The following is a 25,440-nucleotide window of genomic DNA, read 5'->3' on the forward strand; positions in this document are numbered from 1 at the left end:
GTCGCGGGGTTCCAGTTTTCAACTGACAGGATATTTAAAATTCGACGCGTTTTTCTTTTTTTTATTTTTTTTTTATTTTTATGTTTTATAATTTTCTGTTTTATAATCTAAAAGTTATATATAATAAAAACTTATATTTAAAAACTAAAATAAAAATAGAATTACTTTATAATTTTATAAATAAAAATCGTAAAACTAGATTTATATATATATATATTTTTTTTTTCGGTTTTTATATTTATAAAATATATTTATAACATAAATTAAATAAAACTTATATTTTTACAAACTAAAGAAACTTTATAAAACTTAAATATTTATCAAACTCCTAAAAATATTTATATTTTTGTTTTTCTTTTTATATTTTCGAATATTTAAAACTTATTTTTATAAAAACGAAATTTAATAAAAGTAAACTAAAATTTTTTTTTTTTTCTATTAGCGTTGCGCTTTCGGCTTTTAAGAGTTCCCCGGCAGCGGCGCCAAAAATACTTGATGTTTCGCGAGGTGTATACGAAATAGCTATTAAATTTTAGCAGGAAAAATACTATTAAATAGGATACAATTTTACACAAGATATTTATTTATTTATAGAATGGATATACTTAAACCTTGCTACAACACTTATAGGCAGTGTACCTAATCGTACAGTAGTGTAGTTTTTAGTAAGTCCGGTTCGTTCCACAGGGAATCTTTTTAAACAAAGCTTAACGCTATATTAGTTTACTTTTATAAAAATACAAATATATATATAAGTAATATTATTATTATAAAGGGGGGTTTTTACCGTTTAATGACCGGTTTGTCGATTTTAAAACTTTAGTCGCAGTTAAAACCAAATGTAAAATATTAAAAATAAATACAAGACTTAAATTAAAGCATAAAGTAAATAACGATAATGAAATTACGAATAATAAAAGTGCGATAAAATAAACTTGCGATAATTAAAAAGTACGATAATTAAAAGTGCAATTAAATACAATAACAATAAAAATGCGATAATTAGAAGTGCAATTAAATATAAAATAAAGGAAATTAAATATGAAATAAAATAATTATGCTTATTTAAACTTCCGTAATCATGATGTTTGACGTGTTGATTTTAGTTTTATGCCCATGGGTTAATTGTCCTTTGTCCTGGATTATTTAATATGTCCATACGGATTTTGTCCATAATAGTCCATCAGTCATAAATATAAAGAGCGAAAGCCTTCGTCAAATTATTCTTATTCCCGAAGTCAAATATTCCAACTAATTGGGGATTCGAATTGTAACAAGGTTTTAATACTTTGTTTAATGAATACACCAGGTTATCGACTGCGTGTAAACCAAGGTTTTACTACTTTGTTAACAATTACACCAATTACCCTTGAATGTAATTCACCCCTGTTTCAACAAGTCTATTAACTATTAATCCAGTTCCGTATCCGGTAAAATGAATAATTATTGGTATTTATAGATATCCGCCCACCGTACCCAGTCAAGCGTATGTGGTTATATATAAATACGTCGAATTATAAGTTTATATATTAAATTAACAAGGTATTGTTTAGTTAATATAAAACCCATTAATAGCCCATAGTCTAATTTCCACAAGTGTCGTTCTTTTGTCCAAACCCCAATTATGGTACAAAGCCCAATTACCCAATTTTAGTAATTAGCCCAACATCATGATTACTTCGGATTAAATAAGCATAATAATAACTTAGCTATGAGACATTAAATTAAAAAGGTTGAACATAACTTACAATGATTAAAAATAGCGTAGCGTTACACGGACAGAATTTCGACTTACACCCTTACAACATTCGCTAACATACCCTTATTATTAGGATTAAAATTAAAATTTAAAATTAAAATATAAATTATATATATATATTTTACGTATATAGATAGAGAGAATGATATATGATGGATTAAAAATGCTCAGAATTCGGTTGCTTTTATAGGGACTTTCAAAACTTGGGGCTCCGCGACTCGCGGCATTTTTGGCCTTCAAACTCCGCGAGTTGCGGAGATTGAAAATACAGCTCACCAGCTTTTGGAGTCTTTCTTGCCGACGATTTATTTATAAATATAATATATATATAATTAATATAATTAATTATATATTATATTATATTTATATACATAGTTAACTTGTAATTTTTAGTCCGTTGCGTCGAGCGTTGAGAGTTGACTCATGTCCCGGTTCCGGATTTTCGAACGTCCTTGCGTACAATTTAATATCTTGTACTTTGCGTTTTGAATCTTGTACTCTTGTAATTTCGAGACGTTTCTTGTCAATAATTGGAACCTTTTTTATTGTCTTTTGTACTTTTGAGCTTTTTGGTCGTTTGCGTCTTCAATTCATCGAATCTGTCTTTTGTCTTCACCTTTTATTATTTAAACGAATATCACTTGTAAATAGAACAATTGCAACTAAAAGCTTGTCTTTCTTGAGGAATAATGCTATGAAATATATGTTCGTTTTTAGCATTATCAACGGGGGAAACTAAATCCAAGGTACATTGGACCATTCAAGATTATAGATCGTGTCGGACCAGTAGCTTACCAACTGGAGCTACCTCAACAACTCGCGACTGTACATAACACTTTCCACGTCTCAAATTTGAAGAAATGTTTTGCTAAAGAAGATCTCACTAATCCGTTGGACGAAATCCAAATCAATGAAAAACTTCAATTCATTGAAGAACCCGTCGAAATAATGGATCGTGAGGTTAAGATGTAACATCCCGCCTTTTTCCATTTACTTTTCCGTTATACTAATATAAAGTCCGTTATATGTTTATAACATCTCCCGTTGATACGCGTTTTAAATTATCTCGTTTAGGTAATTCCCGCACCGGAACGAAAGTTGAGGGACTAAACTTGACAAGGGATCAAACCCTTGACTAGGTCAAAGGGTCAAACCCCTTTCACCCATTCATTTCCACCTCCATCTCTCTCTCTTTCTCTCTAGCAAGAACACACACCCAAAACCAAATTCATTCAATCATCATCTAAATTCGATCTAGGAGGCTTACAACAAAATAAACTACATATTTGTGATCCTCTCTTCATCCTCTTCATTTTGGTACCAACTTCATCTCATTTGGGTAACTTTCTAAAATCACTAGATTTTGTGTTCTTGATGTTTTTAACTTATAAAAGTGTTAATTAGTGTCTATGGCTCAGGTCTAACACGAATATATGATTTATATGCTCGATCTCGTTGTTTTAGTGTAACTAGCATGAACTTGAATTTTGGTGTGTTGTTCTTGAATTTTGGATGATCATATGTTGTTAGATGTTAAAAGTTGATGTTTTAATTGTGTTACTAGCATCACTAGCTTCAATTTGATGTGTAGGTTGCCTTAGAAAACTTCATGAACTTGATTAGTGATTTTGGTGAATTTGGGTTAGGGTTTGATGAACTTGAAATGGACTTTTGATGCATTGAATGCCATGGATTATTATTGGTAAGTGTTTAGTTGGATTGTATGCTTGATTACCTTCGAAACGGCATATCATTCATGTAAATTGGTTGCCCGAATCATTGAATTGCATTTATGAACTTGTATGCGGTTAATGTTAAGCATTAGATGCGGTTTTGGTTGTTGTAATAGGTAGATTGATTGATGAAATGTGTTTAGTTGTTTTCCTCGTCAAATTACCTTCCCAACGGTATAAGATACTTGTCTTGATTGTTTGCGGATCATAAATGGTGATTGTTTGAAGTTAGGTTCGTGCATAAAACTTAAAAACTGCCAGAATTCTCTGCACAGGTACCCGCGCGGCGCGCCATATACCCGCGCGGCGCGCCGTTTGGGTCTGTCCAACTTGGTCAATTTTCGAATAATGTTTGCTATGCTACGCACCTCCGATTCACATGTAACCTGTCCTAGCATGTTCATACATGATTAAAAACCTCAGAAAAATAGTTCGGGACACGACCCGAACGTGTTGACTTTTTCGTTGACTTTGACCGACCAAAGTTTGACTTTTTGTCAAACTTAACCAAATGATTTTGCAACCTTCCTAACTTGTTTATATACTTGTATCTTGCATGAAAATTGACAATTTGATTTCACATGCTAAATAATCGAGTCGTAACGAGCCATAGGACTAATTGAACATCTTTGACCTATCGTGTTTACCGTTATTGATACGACCTATTTGTTTAGGTCAAGACTAGCATTGTTCTTTGCACACGTTTACTTGTCGAAGTACTTTACTACTCGTGCACTCAAGGTGAGATCATAGTCCCACTTTTACTCTTTTTGAACTTACATTTGGGATGAGAAAACATAAACATTTCTTTTACTAAGTGAACACAAGTACAGGAAAACAAACATTCTACATACGAGTTTAGAACAAAATCCTCAATTCGATTATCATTAGTTACACTTGCCGGGTGTAAGCGAGAACTTATGTTGTATGGATCCATATGGGTTTGACAAACCCTCATTCAAACGGTTCGCTACCGTTTACGAATGAAATATATTTTCGAGAAACAGTGTATGTTCTAGCACTAAGTGATGGGGTTCAATGGAAGGAAACGTTAAGCATTGATAATTGGGTGCTCGTGAAACAAACTTTTGGAATGTATTACTATTATTTCATTGATGCAAATCTTGTGGTTCACTTGTACTTACTTACTTAAACCTATGATTTCACCAACGTTTTCGTTGACAGATTTCTATGTTTTTCTCAGGTCCTTGAACGATACATGATACATGCTTCCGCTCACTATTTGATACTTGCATTGGATGTCGAGTATATGTGCATTTCATGGAGCGTCTTTTGACTTTACTTTAAACCGTGTCGCCTAGATTTCATTCATATTATAACGTTGTAACTTAACTATTGGTTGAACAATTCTTGTAAACTTTGGGAACAATCTTTATTTTGAAATGAAGGCGACATATTTTGGTCAAACTTTGTCTTAAAGACTTATGACCACGTAACGGGACCTAAGTAGACGGCACCGTCAAACATGATTTGGTCGGGTCGCTACAGATGGTATCAGAGCGTTGGTTGTAGGGATTTAGAGTTCATTAGTGTCAACCCCGAGTCATAGGGTACATTGGTGAGTCTAGACTACAACCGGCATATAGACTTGAAGTAGGAATTACTTGACTACTTGTGCATTTATACTCGAACGCTTCTACTCATATCTACTCTTAGTTCATCTTAATCTCACGTTGTTTAATTTGATTGACACGCCACCTTGACTATATGAAATGATGTCGAATGCACATATGAATCAGGGTAATATAATTTCCAGGATTATATTACGGTGACTCATATGAACGTTCCGACATTATGACATAAAGAATTTAAGGCGAGTCGAGGAAAAACTTCTCTTTATCTTTATTCTATATCACGGTTAGTATTATTGAGAATACTAATCAATGATATTCTTGTGTCTTGAAGGAACAATGGCTCCTCGTCGTGTACGCCGCAATGAAACTCCCGAACAAGCTCTCGAACGGATGATAGCTACCGCCGTAGATGCGGCCATGGCCGGTCACTCATCCAACAACAATAATAATAACAACCACAACAACAACAATGGAGCCGGAAACTCAAACGAGGGATGCTCCTATAAAGCTTTCATGGGGTGCAAACCTCACACTTTTGATGGAACCGGGGGACCGGTCGTGCTCACCCGATGGTTTGAGCATACGGAAGCCGTCTTTAGCATAAGCGGTTGTCGGGACCAAGACAAGGTCAAATACTCCACTCACACTTTCTCCGGAATTGCTCTAACATGGTGGAACACCTATGTTCAATCGGTGGGTACCGATGAAGCTCATGCCCTCTCTTGGGCCGATCTAAAGGAAAAGATGATTGTTGAGTATTTTCCGCGCGAAGAAACCCGAAAGCTTGAGGAAGAACTAAGAGCTTTGAAAGCGGTCGGAAACGATCTTAAAGCTTATAATCAACGCTTCGCCGAACTATCCTTGATGTGTCCTAATCTTGTTAACCCCGAATCTCAAAGGATTGAGCTCTACATGCTCGGTCTTCCAAAAAGCATCAAACAAGGGGTGATGTCATCCAAACCCACTACTCATCAAGCCGCTATGAACATGGCTCGCCAACTAATTGAAACGGTTGACGAAATTGTAGTTCCGGCACCTAAGGCCGAGGATAAATCGGGCGGCAACAAAAGAAAGTGGGAACCCTCCCAATCAAGCAACAACAACTTTGCCAAGAAATCTTTCACTTTCGACGGCAAGAAGGGTTATGCCGGGAATCTACCTTTTTGCAACAAATGCAACAAACATCACTTTGGCGAATGTAGTAAGCTAATTTGCCATCGGTGCCAAGGAATTGGTCATAAGGCCAACGATTGTAAAAGTGCCACTCCCGTCGCTCGAAAGTGGCCCAATGCACCAAAGACGGGCACTTGTTACGAATGTGGCCAAACGGGTCATTATAGAAATGCCTGCCCAAAGAAGAAAGATAACCCCAACACGCGCGGCCGAGCTTTTAACATCAACACCGAGGAAGCCCGGGATGACACTGAACTAGTCACGGGTACGTTTCTCCTCAACAATTCTTATGTCTCTTGCTTATTCGATTCAGGTGCCGATAAATGCTTTGTATCCAAGACTTTGACTCATTCTTTTAGCACTCCACCTCTTCCATTAGATACCCCTTATACCATTGAAGTGGCTAACGGGAAACTATTAAGTGCCGACACATATTACCGGGGGTGTGCGTTAAACATTTTGGGTAAGGAATTTGAAATTGACTTGATACCCATGGAACTAGGAAGCTTTGATGTAATAATCGGTATGAATTGGTTAGTCAAAACGAAATCTCACATCCTTTGTGATCTTAACGCAATCCGAATTCCTATCGAGAATGGTGAACCTTTGATTGTTTATGGCGATAAGAGTTGCACCAGACTCAATCTCGTTTCGTGCCTTAAAGTTAGAAAACTACTCCGTAAGGGTTGTTTTGCGATCCTTGCCCACGTTAAGAAAGTCGAGTCCGATGAGAAGCATATCGATGATGTGCCAATTGTTAGTGACTTTTCCGATGTATTTCCCGACGAATTGCCGGGTCTTCCACCTCATCGACCGGTTGAATTCCAAATCGATCTTATTCCGGGGGCCGCACCCGTAGCACGTGCACCATATAGACTCGCCCCATCCGAAATGCAAGAATTGCAAAGTCAAATCCAAGAACTACTTGATCGTGGTTTTATCCAATCTAGCCATTCACCTTGGGGCGCTCCGATTTTGTTTGTTAAAAAGAAAGACGGATCCCTACGAATGTGCATTGATTATCGTGAACTAAATAAATTGACGGTTAAGAACCGATATCCTCTTCCTCGCATCGATGACCTCTTTGATCAACTACAAGGGTCTTGTGTATATTCGAAAATCGATCTCCGCTCGGGTTATCATCAATTAAGGGTTAAGGGGGAAGATGTCTCCAAAACCGCTTTCCGGACTCGCTATGGTAGTTATGAATTCCTCGTCATGCCATTTGGTCTCACTAACGCACCGGCGGTGTTCATGGATCTTATGAACCGCGTGTGCAAACCGTATCTCGATAAATTCGTTATTGTGTTCATCGATGATATATTGATCTATTCTAAAAATGAAGAAGAGCACGAACAACATCTCCGACTTGTGCTTGAACTCTTGAGACAAGAACGACTTTATGCCAAATTCTCCAAGTGTGAATTTTGGTTGAAGGAAGTTCAATTTCTTGGTCATGTTGTAAGTGATCAAGGCATTAAAGTCGATCCCACAAAGATCGAAGCCATTAGTAAATGGGAGACTCCTACTACTCCTACTCACATTCGTCAATTTTTGGGTCTCGCCGGGTACTATCGTAGATTCATCGAAAATTTCTCTTTGGTTGCACGTCCTCTGACCGCATTGACTCACAAGGGAAAGAAATTCATTTGGGCGACCGAACATGAATCCGCATTCCAAATCTTGAAAACGAAGCTAACCACCGCTCCTATCTTGTCACTTCCCGAAGGCAATGATGACTTTGTTGTATATTGCGATGCCTCAAAACATGGTTTTGGGTGTGTATTGATGCAACGAACGAAAGTCATTGCTTATGCTTCTCGACAACTCAAAATTCATGAACGAAACTATACAACACATGATCTCGAACTCGGAGCCGTTGTCTTTGCACTTAAAATGTGGAGACACTATCTTTATGGAACCAAGAGTACTATCTTCACCGATCACAAAAGCCTTCAACACATTTTCGATCAAAAGCAACTAAACATGAGACAACGAAGGTGGATTGAAACCTTAAACGATTACGATTGCGAGCTTCGTTACCATCCCGGGAAGGCAAATGTAGTAGCCGATGCCTTAAGTCGAAAAGAAAGAGCGGTGCCTCTCCGTGTCCGAGCTTTAAACATCACCATTCACACCAACCTTAATAGCCAAATTTGGGTAGCCCAAGATGAGGCTCTCAAGGATGAAAACATCTCTCTCGAACACTTGAACGTCCTCACCTCTCGATTCGAAGTTAAAGAAACCGGACTCCGATATTTCGCCGGAAGAATTTGGGTGCCTAGTTATGGGGATCTACGAAGCCTTATTTTAGATGAAGCCCATAAGTCACGATACTCGATTCACCCCGGTGCCAATAAGATGTACCACGACCTTAAACAACTATATTGGTGGCCGAACATCAAAAGGGACGTAGCTACTTATGTTTCCAAGTGTTTGACATGTTCCAAAGTCAAAGCCGAACACCAAAGACCGTCCGGACTACTTCAACAACCCGAGATCCCGCAATGGAAGTGGGAAAGGATAACGATGGATTTTATCACCAAGCTACCAAAAACGACGGGCGGTTATGATACCATTTGGGTTATTGTTGACCGTCTCACCAAATCCGCACACTTCCTTGCCATGAAAGAAACGGACAAAATGGAGAAACTTGCACAACTTTACATTAAGGAGATCGTAGCCCGACACGGTGTACCTTTATCGATTATCTCCGACCGAGATGGCCGTTTCGTTTCTAGATTTTGGCGTACATTGCAAGAAGCGTTGGGAACGCGTTTAGACATGAGCACCGCATATCATCCTCAAACCGATGGACAAAGCGAACGTACAATTCAAACCTTAGAGGACATGTTACGAGCTTGCGTGGTTGATTTCGGAAAAGCTTAGGACAAGCACTTACCTCTCGCCGAGTTCTCTTACAACAATAGTTATCACGCGAGTATTAAAGCCGCACCTTTTGAAGCGCTATATGGCCGCAAATGTCGTTCACCTCTTTGTTGGGCCGAGGTAGGCGACGTGCAAATCACCGGACCCGAACTCATTCACGAAACCACCGAGAAAATCGTTCAAATCCGAGATAGGCTTAGGACGGCCCGAAGTCGTCAAAAGAGCTATACCGACAAACGACGCAACGATCTTGAATTTCAAGTCGGTGACCGAGTAATGTTAAAAGTCGCACCTTGGAAGGGTGTAATCCGTTTTGGGAAACGCGGGAAGCTAAATCCGCGGTATATTGGTCCTTTCGAAATCTTGGAGCGTATTGGAACCGTTGCTTATCGTTTAGATCTTCCGCCTCAATTGAACTCCGTTCATCCTACCTTCCATGTATCTAACTTGAAAGAGTGTCTTGCCGAACCCGATATCGTCATCCCTCTCGAAGAACTTACTATTGATGACAAACTTCATTTTGTGGAGGAACCGGTTGAAATTGTGGACACCTCCGTCAAGACATTGAAACAAAGCCGAATTCCGATTGTCAAGGTTCGTTGGAATGCCAAAAGAGGACCCGAGTTTACTTGGGAAAGACAAGATCAAATGCAAAGGAAGTATCCTCATCTATTCGTGAATTCGAAAACGCAAGATCTCGAGGAAGAAACAACGACTACTACGCCTACTTAAATTTCGGGACGAAATTTCTTTTAAGGAGTAGGTAATGTAACATCCCGCCTTTTTCCATTTACTTTTCCGTTATACTAATATAAAGTCCGTTATATGTTTATAACATCTCCCGTTGATACGCGTTTTAAATTATCTCGTTTAGGTAATTCCCGCACCCGAACGAAAGTTGAGGGACTAAACTTGACAAGGGATCAAACCCTTGACTAGGTCAAAGGGTCAAACCCCTTTCACCCATTCATTTCCACCTCCATCTCTCTCTCTTTCTCTCTAGCAAGAACACACACCCAAAACCAAATTCATTCAATCATCATCTAAATTCGATCTAGGAGGCTTACAACAAAATAAACTACATATTTGTGATCCTCTCTTCATCCTCTTCATTTTGGTACCAACTTCATCTCATTTGGGTAACTTTCTAAAATCACTAGATTTTGTGTTCTTGATGTTTTTAACTTATAAAAGTGTTAATTAGTGTCTATGGCTCAGGTCTAACACGAATATATGATTTATATGCTCGATCTCGTTGTTTTAGTGTAACTAGCATGAACTTGAATTTTGGTGTGTTGTTCTTGAATTTTGGATGATCATATGTTGTTAGATGTTAAAAGTTGATGTTTTAATTGTGTTACTAGCATCACTAGCTTCAATTTGATGTGTAGGTTGCCTTAGAAAACTTCATGAACTTGATTAGTGATTTTGGTGAATTTGGGTTAGGGTTTGATGAACTTGAAATGGACTTTTGATGCATTGAATGCCATGGATTATTATTGGTAAGTGTTTAGTTGGATTGTATGCTTGATTACCTTCGAAACGGCATATCATTCATGTAAATTGGTTGCCCGAATCATTGAATTGCATTTATGAACTTGTATGCGGTTAATGTTAAGCATTAGATGCGGTTTTGGTTGTTGTAATAGGTAGATTGATTGATGAAATGTGTTTAGTTGTTTTCCTCGTCAAATTACCTTCCCAACGGTATAAGATACTTGTCTTGATTGTTTGCGGATCATAAATGGTGATTGTTTGAAGTTAGGTTCGTGCATAAAACTTAAAAACTGCCAGAATTCTCTGCACAGGTACCCGCGCGGCGCGCCATATACCCGCGCGGCGCGCCGTTTGGGTCTGTCCAACTTGGTCAATTTTCGAATAATGTTTGCTATGCTACGCACCTCCGATTCACATGTAACCTGTCCTAGCATGTTCATACATGATTAAAAACCTCAGAAAAATAGTTCGGGACACGACCCGAACGTGTTGACTTTTTCGTTGACTTTGACCGACCAAAGTTTGACTTTTTGTCAAACTTAACCAAATGCTTTTGCAACCTTCCTAACTTGTTTATATACTTGTATCTTGCATGAAAATTGACAATTTGATTTCACATGCTAAATAATCGAGTCGTAACGAGCCATAGGACTAATTGAACATCTTTGACCTATCGTGTTTACCGTTATTGATACGACCTATTTGTTTAGGTCAAGACTAGCATTGTTCTTTGTACACGTTTACTTGTCGAAGTACTTTACTACTCGTGCACTCAAGGTGAGATCATAGTCCCACTTTTACTCTTTTTGAACTTACATTTGGGATGAGAAAACATAAACATTTCTTTTACTAAGTGAACACAAGTACAGGAAAACAAACATTCTACATACGAGTTTAGAACAAAATCCTCAATTCGATTATCATTAGTTACACTTGCCGGGTGTAAGCGAGAACTTATGTTGTATGGATCCATATGGGTTTGACAAACCCTCATTCAAACGGTTCGCTACCGTTTACGAATGAAATATATTTTCGAGAAACAGTGTATGTTCTAGCACTAAGTGATGGGGTTCAATGGAAGGAAACGTTAAGCATTGATAATTGGGTGCTCGTGAAACAAACTTTTGGAATGTATTACTATTATTTCATTGATGCAAATCTTGTGGTTCACTTGTACTTACTAACTTAAACCTATGATTTCACCAACGTTTTCGTTGACAGATTTCTATGTTTTTCTCAGGTCCTTGAACGATACATGATACATGCTTCCGCTCACTATTTGATACTTGCATTGGATGTCGAGTATATGTGCATTTCATGGAGCGTCTTTTGACTTTACTTTAAACCGTGTCGCCTAGATTTCATTCGTATTATAACGTTGTAACTTAACTATTGGTTGAACAATTCTTGTAAACTTTGGGAACAATCTTTATTTTGAAATGAAGGCGACATATTTTGGTCAAACTTTGTCTTAAAGACTTATGACCACGTAACGGGACCTAAGTAGACGGCGCCGTCAAACATGATTTGGTCGGGTCGCTACATAAGAGACTTAAACAAAACAAGATACCGATTGTTAAGAAGAAATACCGATTGCTCGTAGAGGACCCGAGTTCACCTGAGAGCGTGAAGATCAGATGAAGAAGAAATACCCGCATTTATTTCCAGAAGATACGTCAACACCTCCAACTGCTTAAAATTTCGGGACGAAATTTATTTAACGGGTAGGTACTGTAGTGACCCGAACTTTTCCATTTTTATATATATATTAAATGAAATTGTTATTTACATGATTAAGTGTTTCTAACATGTTAAGCAATCAAACTTGTTAAGACTTGATTAATTGAAATAGGTTTCATATAGACAATTGACCACCCAAGTTGACCGGTGATTCACGAACGTTAAAACTTGTAAAAACTATACGATGACATATATATGGTTATATATATAGTTAACATGATTTTATTATAAGTATGTATCTCATTAGGTATTTTAACAATGAGTTATATACATAAAAATGAGACTATTAATTTAAGAAACTCGAAAACGATATATATAACGATTATCGTTATAACAACGTCTTACTAGGTACATATGAATCATATTAAGATATTGATACACTTGGTTAATTATGTTAAATGATAAGTAAATATATTATTAAGTGTATTAACAATGAAATACATATGTAAAAATAAGACTACTAACTTAATGATTTCGAAACGAGACATATATGTAACGATTATCGTTGTAACGACATTTAACTGTATATATCATACTAAGATATATTATATATCATAATATCATGATAATATAATAATTTAACATCTCATTTGTTATAATAAATAATGGGTTAACAACATTCAACAAGATCGTTAAACTAAAGGTTTCAAAACAACATTTACATGTAACGACTAACGATGACTTAACGACTCAGTTAAAATGTATATACATGTAGTGTTTTAATATGTATTCATACACTTTTGAAAGACTTCAAGACACTTATCAAAATACTTCTACTTAACAAAAATGCTTACAATTACATGCTCGTTCAGTTTCATTAACAATTCTACTCGTATGCACCCGTATTCGTACTCGTACAATACACAGCTTTTAGATGTATGTACTATTGGTATATACACTACAATGATCAGCTCTTAGCAGCCCATGTGAGTCACCTAACACATGTGGGAACCATCATTTGGCAACTAGCATAAAATATCTCATAAAATTATAAAAATATGAGTAATCATTCATGACTTATTTACATGAAAAGAAAATTACATATCCTTTATATATAATCCATACACCAACGACCAAAAACACCTACAAACACTTTCATTCTTCAATTTTCTTCATCTAATTGATCTCTCTCAAGTTCTATCTTCAAGTTCTAAGTGTTCTTCATAAATTCCAAAAGTTCTAGTTTTATAAAATCAAGAATACTTCCAAGATTGCAAGTTTACTTCCAAGTTTTCTAAATCCATTCCAAGTAATCATCCAAGATCAAGAAACCTTTGTTACTTACAGTAGGTTATCTTTCTAATACAAGGTAATAATCATATTCAAACTTTAATTCAATTTCTATAACTATAACAATCTTATTTCGAGTGGAAATCTTACTTGAAATTGTTTTCGTGTCATGATTCTGCTTCAAGAACTTTCAAGCCATCCAAGGATCCTTTGAAGCTAGATCTATTTTTCTCATTTCCAGTAGGTTTATCCAAGGAACTTGAGGTAGTAATGATGTTCATAACATCATTCTATTCATACATATAAAGCTATCTTATTCGAAGGTTTAAACTTGTAATCACTAGAACATAGTTTAGTTAATTCTAAACTTGTTCGCAAATAAAAGTTAATCCTTCTAACTTGAATTTTAAAATCAACTAAACACATGTTCTATATCTATATGATATGCTAACTTAATGATTTAAAACCTGGAAACACGAAAAACACCCTAAAACCGGATTTACGCCGTCGTAGTAACACCGCGGGCTGTTTTGGGTTAGTTAATTAAAAACTATGATAAACTTTGATTTAAAAGTTGTTATTCTGGGAAAATAATTTTTATTATGAACATGAAACTATATCCAAAAATTATGGTTAAACTCAAAGTGGAAGTATGTTTTCTAAAATGGTCATCTAGACGTCGTTCTTTCGACTGAAATGACTACCTTTACAAAAATGACTTGTAACTTATTTTTCCGACTATAAACCTATACTTTTTCTGTTTAGATTCATAAAATAGAGTTCAATATGAAACCATAGCAATTTGATTCACTCAAAACGGATTTAAAATGAAGAAGTTATGGGTAAAACAAGATTGGATAATTTTTCTCATTTTAGCTACGTGAAAATTGGTAACAAATCTATTCCAACCATAACTTAATCAACTTGTATTGTATATTATGTAATCTTGAGATACCATAGACACGTATACAATGTTTCGACCTATCATGTCGACACATCTATATATATTTCGGAACAACCATAGACACTCTATATGTGAATGTTGGAGTTAGCTATACAGGGTTGAGGTTGATTCCAAAATATATATAGTTTGAGTTGTGATCAATACTGAGATACGTATACACTGGGTCGTAGATTGATTCAAGATAATATTTATCGATTTATTTCTGTACATCTAACTGTGGACAACTAGTTGTAGGTTACTAACGAGGACAGTTGACTTAATAAACTTAAAACATCAAAATATATTAAAAGTGTTGTAAATATATTTTGAACATAGTTTGATATATATATGTATATATTGTTATAGGTTCGTGAATCAACCAGTGGCCAAGTCTTACTTCCTGACGAAGTAAAAATCTGTGAAAGTGAGTTATAGTCCCACTTTTAAAATCTAATATTTTTGGGATGAGAATACATGCAGGTTTTATAAATGATTTACAAAATAGACACAAGTACGTGAAACTACATTCTATGGTTGAATTATCGAAATCGAATATGCCCCTTTTTATTAAGTCTGGTAATCTAAGAATTAGGGAACAGACACCCTAATTGACGCGAATCCTAAAGATAGATCTATTGGGCCTAACAAACCCCATCCAAAGTACCGGATGCTTTAGTACTTCGAAATTTATATCATATCCGAAGGGTGTCCCGGAATGATGGGGATATTCTTATATATGCATCTTGTTAATGTCGGTTACCAGGTGTTCACCATATGAATGATTTTTATCTCTATGTATGAGATGTGTATGGAAATATGAAATCTTGTGGTCTATTGTTACGATTTGATATATATAGGTTAAACCTATAACTCACCAACATTTTTGTTGACGTTTAAAGCATGTTTATTCTCAGGTAAATACTAAGAGCTTCCGCTGTTGCATACTAAAATAAGGACAAGATTTGGAGTCCATGTTTGTATGATATTGTGTAAAAACTGCATTCAAGAAACTGATTTCGATGTAACATATTTGTATTGTAAACCATTATGTAATGGTCGTGTGTAAACAGGATATTTTAGATTATCATTATTTGATAATCTACGTAAAGCTTTTTAAACCTTTATTTATGAAATAAATGTTATGGTTTGTTTTAAAAATGAATGCAGTCTTTGAAAAACGTCTCATATAGAGGTCAAAACCTCGCAACGAAATCAATTAATATGGAACGTTTTTAATCAATAAGAACGGGACATTTCATCTGGCGCGCCGCGCCATTTGCTGATCAAACAATTTTTTTTTTTTTTTTTTTTGATATTTTCCGCGGGTTCGTTTGTGTTTTGGTTTGGGTCGTTACAGTTTGATTCCTAAAAAACAATTAAACACAAATGTATAAGTAGATGCCTAACACTACGAAATGGTCCATTTTGAGCCGTTAACTCGAAAATGGATATCTAACACTACGAAATGGTCCATTTTGAGCCGTTACTCGAAATCAGGCTCTTCTTTGTAAATGGCTTTGGCGATTGCGTACTTCTCCTCCTTCTTTGTGGTCGAATGTAATTTTAGCGATATATGGGTCTTCTGCTGGATTGTTCAGCGCTGTTGGCAGCCCAAGTATTTGGCCTAACATTATTCGTTCTTTTAATCAGGCTATCGGTAAAGGCTGGTTACCAGGCAACGTGTTTCATTTAAAGATTGGGGATGGGAAACTTGTTAGCTTTTGGAAGGATAGATGGAAAGAAGAAGTGGTTTTACAAGAGAAATATTTTAGACTTTTTCATCTTGAAGTGAACAAAGATTGTAAGCTAGTCGACCGGTTGATTAATGGTGCTTGGGTGTGGAGTTGGTCTCGTGATTTACAAGGTACGCGGACCGCTTCTATGTTTAATAATTTGTTAGAAGATATTGGATCACGAGTGCTTTCGAACGATAAAGACTCTTGGAGTTGGTCCATTTCAAGGGATGGACATTTTCGAGTTGGGGATACGCGTTCTTACATTGATTCTCGAGCTCTTGTTGATGGTTCCTTTCGTACTTCATGGTCTAAAGTGTTGTCCCGTAAGGTAAATATTTTCATTTGGAGAGTTGAGTTGGATAGGTTGCCTACTAGGTTTAACTTATCGTCACGGTGTTTGGATATTAATGATATTGGTTGTCCTTTATGCTCTTATCGAGTGGAATCTCTGTCACACATTTTATTCTCGTGTGATGTTGCTTTGAAAGTACGGAGAAAATCCGGATTTGGGTCGATTGTAACTTGCTGAATTGGGCCGAATGGGCCGAGTGGCATGAATGGTATCGTGATTGGAAAGTCACGGTTTTTAAGAAGGACAAGATTCTCACGATTGTCTCGGCTACACTTTGGTTATTATGGAGGTTTCGCAATGCCTCGCTTTTTGATTCGACAAGGATGCAGAAAGGAGAGATATTTGACTTAATTCGTTTGTACTTTTTTAATTGGATTATGGATAGAGGCAAAAATAACATTAGTTGGTCCGATTGGCTTTCTAAGCCATTGTAATTGTTTTGTTTGTGCCCCTCCCTAGTGTCTCACTAGAGATGTGGTAGCTTAATAATATTTCGTCGTTCTAAAAAAAAAAACTCGAAAATGGATATCTAACATTCTCATTATTAACCAATTATACATGATGATACGTCATTCTTAGGTATGTAAACACAATGAATTGTTGATACATATTGTCGCCCCACCATGATTTTGATAACATTTAAAATAGAGATAATTACCCACTAAAAATAGTGCAGATAAACTTGTATAAAGGTTTACATCAAAGTTGATTGCCAATTTTTTTTTTTTTTTTTATAAATAAATCTAGCAATGGTAACCGAATCTTTATTTAAGTAATAGTTGTTAGATATGTAATGCTAGATGAATGTCATGTCACACAAAAGAATATTCATTATTACGATTTATTTAATCAGTTAGTATTATTATGGGTCCGTAATAATTTCATTTCAATAAGACGTTTAAACAACGACTCCATATAGATCCAAGAATATAGGCAAATTGTCACAATCCAAGCCTAAATACCCCATAATTCAACACTTTCACTATTTGTCATATCAATCTCGTGACAGAAGTTGACTACCACAACTTTAATTGCATATATATCTTGTATGGTGATGAACCAACTAACTATAAATAATCGTAACGACTTCATCGTTAGATTCACCATCCATTTATTTATAACTAAGTTGTCATTTTCAATTGCACCGAAATCATTATCGGGATGATTGGATATGTGTATAAGTAATTGAACCAACAAGGATTTTAATAAATTCACTCGATCTGTGCATTGATAGGTTGTACTTTACAAATAAGCAATTCATAATTTGAGTGGATTTATCAAAATCCTTGTTGGATATATCATCACCCTTGATGAAAAGACTTTTTTATAATATTATCGTTATTTTTGTCAAAATAAAAAAAAATAAAATAAAAAATAGGTGCATGACTTATTAGGGGTGTTGGACTTTCGACATCAACTTCATCCTGTTTATGAGTTTTTTTCTTTCTAAAGTTTTAGTTATATTAAGCAAAAATTAAACTTCAAGGTAATGTTAGGTTGCGACCCCTGTGTGTGTGTGCTTTTTGATTGTACCCTTGTAATCTATAATACAGATTTTCATTCATCAACTCCATTACTAAAAAAGTAGGTAGCCGTAAAAATAAGAATGTAAGCTTTTGTTCTGCTCTTCTTCAAGGTTTGACTACAATTTTGCGTTTCTAATACAAATTATTGTTTTATCTATTGATTGGAATGAATGGAGTGTGAACAAAAGTATTTCATCTTGGGCGTAAAATGAGAAGGGTTTATGGGTGATGAATCTTTAACACTCTTACACGTACAAAACTTGGATCGAGATTAACTTAATCCAGAGTAGCTAAGATATAATCCTCGAAAATATATATACGGTGTGAGATAGCTTCAAGCGTATATGGTGCTTGGTGCATGTATGTAACAGTCCCCCGACTAGTCAGGTAGTCGGGGATTTTTAAGTAGTCCGACTAGTCCCCAACCTGACAGATTTATTCCGAAGAATTTGTCAAAGTTTTAATTTAATCGGCCAAAGCTAGATTTATGTTGTCAAAATAGGTCAACATCCAAGTCCTCGGCTGGGCCGATTAAACTAACGTGGGCATGGGCGAAAAAATTAAGCCATTGACGGGTAAAGGGGGGCTCAACGGGTAAAATAAAGTCTTGACCGGCGGGTCGTAGGTACAATAGGAGCATGAATCAAGCTAACTTACAAAACGCAACCAAGAGAAAGTGATGTAGACACAACAAAATACAACAAAAGGAAAGGACCAACCATAAACAATCTACCACAAAGAAACCTACAAAGAAGAACAAAACAACCACAAAACCACACCCTTCTGAAAAACCTTAAGGACGACCTCGGATTGTATCGGCGCAAGACGCTTTCATCCCCCTCAAATCCGGTTTGAGGACTTTACCATCGACCTTATCCCTGTTAACAGGTTTACCTGCGCGAGACTCCCGGCGATTCGGAAGACAAGGATCCCACAATCTTACCAACAACCAGAGGAGGTCCAAGAACCAACTCGAGGAAGGAACCCGAGGGGGCACTCGAAGAACCTTCAGTCTCACTCTCAATAACGTCATCGGCGCGTAACCAAACAGATCATTAACACCCTAGCCACTTGCCTTATTCTTAAGCAACTTTTTGGACATAAACTTACTAGATCCCACACTTTTACTACCCAACACTGAATCATCCAATGTAGCACAAATTACAATCATTCCCATTACTGCTCTCGGTGCAAAAAGCATCCGCACCTTGGGATGGCATAAACAACTGTACCCGATTGGGAAACCCGAAACCCGATATTTTTAGGCCGGGTTTTGACCGGGTAAATGGGTCTAGGGTTGGGTATGGGGATAGTGTTTAATTTTTTCGCGGGTTCGGGTCCGGCGATGGTTTTAGACACAAACCCGATTTCCGAGACCGTATACCCCAAAAAGACACGAGTTCATATTCCCGGCCCGTATACCCGATTACTCTGCCCGTATACCCGATTACTCGGCCCGTATACCCGATTATCCGACCCGTATACCCGCAAAAAGACTTCGAATACACCTGGGATAACCAATTTACCTTGTAGTTTGTAAGTGGAGACCCGAATACCCGTGGGTAAACCCGTTTACCCGCTAGTTAGTAACTAAATGGGGACTCGGCGGGTTCGGATCCGGATTTAGGACGGGTTTTTTTAATCAGGTCCGGGTTTGGTTCGGGTTTGGAATTACCTAAACCTGGCCCAAACCCGACCCAATGTCATCCCCACCAAAACCTTCACCAACACAACCAAGCTTATCAACCTTAGACGCAAAAGTAACAGGAGAAGCACCAGGATCATGTTCCCTGCCTGAAAAACAGAAATTAATCGTCCCGTTACCGATTTTGGTACCGTCACTTTTATGCGGTTACGGACAGGGGTACCATACAAATCTGTTTGAAGTTGCAGCCAGAAGAATCCATTTGTCACAATCGTCTTTTAAATTGTACAGCACAAGTTGTATCAAAAAACTAATAACTAACTAATCCACAATAAAATAAAATAACTATAACCAGATAATGATATACCTTAATAATTACAGGAAACCACTTTTGTAGAGACATGAACATACCCTAATAACTTATATATATCATAGGTTAACCGCCGGTTCAACTAACTCGACTCGTTCGAGAACTTCTAACAAACTTCCAGCTTTCCGCTTGGCTCGATCCGTTCCATTTTCACATAATTCCTTCAACACTTGTTCTCCTTCAACCTCTTTCAACTCCTTCAAAAACTTAGTATCACCTGCACAAACACACCACAAAATCGCAACCCCATTCTCACGGTTACGTGGGGACGCAGTTCTAACAACCTCCACCAAAACAGGAACCGGGCCCGCTTCACCAATCGCAACCTTCCCTTCAAAGTGGCCCGCGATTATCGCCAAAATAGCTAAACCTTCATCCATCATTCCACAACTAGCATCCTTAACCAATCTCATTAACGGGCCTACAATTCCCGCACGTACGGCCCGCACCTTGTTTCCTTGATAAATACATAAATTAAAAAGCGCAGTTGCTGCATCTTTTTTTCCACGTGGGGTCCCGTTTTGAAGCAAATCGATTAACGGTGGAATTGCACCTGCAGCTCCGATCACGATTTTATTTTCATCGAAAACCGACAAACTGAAAAGAGTTGCAGCCGCGTTTTCTCGAGCTTCTGTACTTCCGTTTTTCAACACGTCAACTATTTCGGGTATCGCTCCAACACTAACGATAATTCCTTTATTAGCTTCGTTTATCGATAAATTCAAAAGAGCAGTGACAGCATGTTCTTGAATTCTACCATCTCGAGACGATAATAACTCGACTAAAATGGGAATCGCACCACTTTCAGCGATGCATATTCGGTTATCGGCGTTTCGTTTTGCTAATAATCGAAGTTCACCGGCTGCTGCTCGTTGATCGTCTAAGTTACCATTTGTGAGTTTTTCAAGTAACGCGTTGATTGCTGATTGGTCACATTCTGAACCGGTTTTCGCTGATCGTACGGTTTTTGAGTTGCCTTGTAATTTTGGTAGGTCTATCCGGTTACTTTCACACCATAGAGCGATTAAGCTTTTTAAGACGTAGTTAGGGGTTAACGATGTGTGCTGCAAAGTCTGATGAGTTTTGGGGCAGGTTTTGTGTCCTGCGTCTAGCCATTTTTGAATACACGACCTTTCATACGTCTGCAACATAAAAAAACAGAATCACAATTAAAGGCCCATTTTAACCAGGCGAGGTTGAGCTTGAGTTTAACGCTTAGGGGTATCATTTGGAAACTAAATTGCTATCAGATTGATCACAATCAGCAATATATATATATATATATATATATATATATATATATATATATATATATATATATATATATATATATATATATATATATATATATATATATATATATATAGTGGACCAATCCATGGATAAGCACTAAATGGGGCACAAACTGGATAAGTAAAATTTCAAATTTTTTTTTTTTAAAAAAAACGATCCTTTAATATGCAAATAGAAGAAAACGAAAAAATTTTAAAAAGTTTTTGAACAAAATCGTTCGAAAATCGATGATGAACGGTAAACATCGATGATGAATGGTAAAAATTGATGATGAATGGTAAAATTAACCATTCATCTGGTTAATTTATCATTCATTTTTGTTCGCGATGAATGATAAAATTAATCAATGCTAAAAAAAAGCAGATGAATGGTTAATTTAACCATTCATCTGTTTATGATGAATGGTAAAAAAACAGATGAATGGTTAATTTAACCATTCATCTGGTTTTTTTTAGCATTGATTAATTTTATCATTAATCGTAAACAAGATGAATGATAAATTAACCCGATGAATGGTTAATTTTACCATTCATCATCGATTTTTGAAAGATTTTGAACTTTTTTTTTTATGAAAAAAATTGATTAGAGGTGCATTTTAATGCAGATTTATGAATGTAAAAAAAAATTCAAAAAAAAAAAAATTTATTTTGTTTATCCGGTTTGTACTCCTTTTAAACTTATCCATGTATCGTGCCCCTATATATATATATATATATATATATATATATATATATATATATATATATATATATTATACAAAGTATTCATCAACACCTCAACAAGTTTTTCTTTTAAAAAATGGGAAAAATCATATTTAGTTCTAGTAATTATTCTTATAAATAATAAGAGTAACAATGACAATGTGGCCAAGACGAAGGAAAATAAGGGTTCATTTGATAAAACAGAATGATTAAGCGCTAAATGGTTCAAAATCTGAATGCTTGAAAGGTTCTAAATGCACTTTGTTCTAAACGACAACAACCTTTTTGATAATCATTCTGAATGAACTTTATGAATGATGTATAATTATTGTATTATACATCATTCATAGAGTCGATGTATTAATTGCCGACTTGACTGTCCCTTAGAGCCTAAATTGAACGTGCAGGATTTAAAACCCATGGAAATTTGATCTTACCATTTTCATGGCGTCTCATGTTTTATTTTTATATTTTATTTTAATTTTTTTATAAACAAATTTTCCCTACTTATTGGCCGGAGGTCCATTCGGAAGCAATCTCTTTATACGTCGAAGAGAGAGAGGGAGGACTTTCTCTACTTTTGAGAGTGTTTTCACTCTAGGTGGAGAAATGACTTGTTTTATTCTCTGATAGAGGAAGGAATGTCAACATCTCACCTCTCCATACACCACACATGTGGTATTGGGTTTTATTGTTGTTGTTATTGTTGTATAATTATTATATCAACCCTTTAAATGAATAAATAAAAGAAGATAATCGTTTGATTAGTGTTCTGGATATAATTTAAAGAGCATACAAAATGAAGTAAGGGTTCAGTGGTTAATAATCTACTCTGAATGGTTCAATACAAATTGTTGAACAGTTCAGCATCATATGTCATTTAGCCACTGAATGTTGTACAGTTTACCATTCTGTGTTGAACCATTCAATTGGCAGCAAATAAAGCATTACCAAACATATTATAAAAACTACTTATCTGCTTATTTTAGAAATAGACGATTGTTTTGGATTCATTATAGAAGGTTTTATCTACTTATATGCTTAATTAGAAGAAAAATAAGGAAAATACACCATTAGACAATACCTTTCTGCTTATCTATTAAGGAATAAGCAATTAAAATTAAGCAAGTTGACACCTGATAATTTCTAGCAGATAGCACTTATAAATAAGAAATCCCAAACACCCCGTAAACACACATATATAAGCAGGCTCGTACTTACTATATATAGGCGGATAAGCACTGTAAAACAGATATCATAATTACTTCATCAAAAACACTAAAGTTTACAAGGCGGAATAATCCATTATCCATAACTAGTGTGCATACCTGCCCAGTTGAGATAATCACAGGATCTTTCATCAGTTCAAGTGATATTGGGCACCGAAAATCATCGGGAATAATCGGAGACCTATGCCTTAAGAACCCCTTTTGTCGATCGGATTCAGAGCTACCAATTTCTGGGGGTCCCACCATTACAAAGTCGTTTATTTTCTTAAGAACAAAAGACATTGTCCCAAGGTAGTTTTCAAGATCTTCACCTCTTGATATCACCATATCATTCATTGCAATTGATTCCTTCCTTAAATCATTAATGGTTGTAAGATGCAGTTTTTCTGAAAGTCTTTTAATCGTTTCGGGGTCGGGTTCGATTCCTCGTTTCAACATGGCTAAATCTGTTTGAAGTTGCAAATCAGAAGACTCTTTTTGTCCTTTAGCTCTTTTAAATTGTGAATGCACAAGTTGTATCTGAAAAAATTACATGTAAAACTTAATGAATAATTTTGATATGGGTTTAAATGTTAAAGATTGTATGATCACCTGTTCTTTAACTTCTTCGGGTATATCAAACCTATCATAATGAATTTTTGTCAATGCAGCTTCAATCTGTGTTGTTACTATATGAAACTTGTTTGTTGTTCTATCAATTTGCAACGCCTGTAACACACAAAAAGAATAAACCCTAAATCTATTGAGCTCTCAACCAAACAAACTAATTTAACACCACCCATAATCTGATCATGCTTCAAACTCTAACAATAATATACGAGTATTAAATAAATCAATTCAATTAAATAAATATGAAAAAAAAAAAAGTACCTGAAGTGTTTTACTTCCTTCATTGACTGAATTTAAAAGCTCAAAAGCCAAATTCAAAGCAATCTTCAAAGACTGTAACCCTTCAACATCATCATCATCAAGTTGTTCTTCACTATCATTTAATTCTTCAAACAATGGGCTCAAAAGCTTTACTCTTCTAACCAAATTCCCATGCATATCTCTAACAGCATTTCTGCATTCAGGTAACCCTGAAAACTGTCTGACTGAGTCAACTAGTTGACTCACTAAATCATCTCTTTTATGATTGGCCATTTTTTATTATACCACCAAAAAGGAAATCAGATTAAGAGCTCATAGACGACCCTTGTTTTGTATAATAGAAGAAAGTTTGCAATTTTGAGAGTATTGTGTGTATTCTTTAATTGGGTTATGTTTTTTTTAGAATGAATCTTGAAGTTATGATTTTTTGTTTTGTTTGAAAGAAAAAGTCTAAAGGGGTTTTTATGAATTAAAGGTTGAAGTGTAAAAAATATTCAATAATGGAGACGATGGAGAATTGGTCGATTTAGGGAACAGCCCAGAAATTGCAAAGACGTAAATTGTCAAACAATCAAGAACAAAAAGAATAATACTCCGAAAATACCAAGAAGAAAGTATAGTAAGTACTTAGTAATATTGAATATTAATATTAATATTAATAAATATTAATTTAATTAATACATAATAATAATGGAAAGGATTCTTATACATTATTTTTTTTTTATCCATGTATACCTAATTATCTATTTTATCCTTAATTATTATACTTACAATAATAATAAGGGTATGCTTGATTGTGAGTATTAAAGGGTAGGGAATGATAATGATTATCATTAATTAGGCTTGTTACCTTCTAAGAAATGGAATCAATACTAACTAGCAGGTAACGAAGCATTACCCTCTAAATCGGGGGTATTGATAATAGGTTAATGAAATAACTACTACTCCACTTTATGTAAGGGGGATGATTCTCACACACATTTTTTTAATCCTCACACACCTATTTTAACCTTTTACTCTTCTAATAATACTCAATTAGTGTGTGAGGATCAAAAAAGTGTGTGTGAGAATCATCCCCCTGTAAGTAACTGTCACCACCATCATCCTTTTATTTTTATTTTATTTCTCGTGCGTTCATATAAATTCACAAATGCTTCTT

General features: G+C 35.8%; 1 protein-coding gene across 1 annotated transcript; it reads right to left on the reverse strand.

Annotated features, from left to right (window-relative positions):
- Positions 1-20,068: 20,068 nt before the first annotated feature.
- On the reverse strand, positions 20,069-24,775 carry LOC139866160 (U-box domain-containing protein 14-like). Its single transcript, XM_071854300.1, has 4 exons — positions 24,282-24,775; positions 24,003-24,119; positions 23,511-23,930; positions 20,069-21,330 (listed from the first exon to the last, which is right to left on the reverse strand). The coding sequence occupies exons 1-4, from the start codon at positions 24,552-24,554 to the stop codon at positions 20,248-20,250; spliced, it is 1,893 nt and encodes a 630-aa protein (XP_071710401.1). The 5' UTR covers positions 24,555-24,775; the 3' UTR covers positions 20,069-20,247.
- Positions 24,776-25,440: the final 665 nt, after the last annotated feature.

Source organism: Rutidosis leptorrhynchoides, chromosome 9 (genome assembly GCF_046630445.1).
Source record: "Rutidosis leptorrhynchoides isolate AG116_Rl617_1_P2 chromosome 9, CSIRO_AGI_Rlap_v1, whole genome shotgun sequence".
Lineage (NCBI taxonomy): Eukaryota > Viridiplantae > Streptophyta > Magnoliopsida > Asterales > Asteraceae > Rutidosis > Rutidosis leptorrhynchoides.

Excerpts from the sequence above, each read along its gene's own strand:
- LOC139866160 (XM_071854300.1), bottom strand. The coding sequence starts at position 24,554 with ATGGCCAATCATAAAAGAGATGATTTAGTGAGTCAACTAGTTGACTCA. Across the intron at positions 23,931-24,002 it reads CCGAAGAAGTTAAAGAACAG|ATACAACTTGTGCATTCACA; the intron begins GTGATCATACAA and ends TAATTTTTTCAG. Across the intron at positions 21,331-23,510 it reads TGATTATCTCAACTGGGCAG|ACGTATGAAAGGTCGTGTAT; the intron begins GTATGCACACTA and ends TTTATGTTGCAG.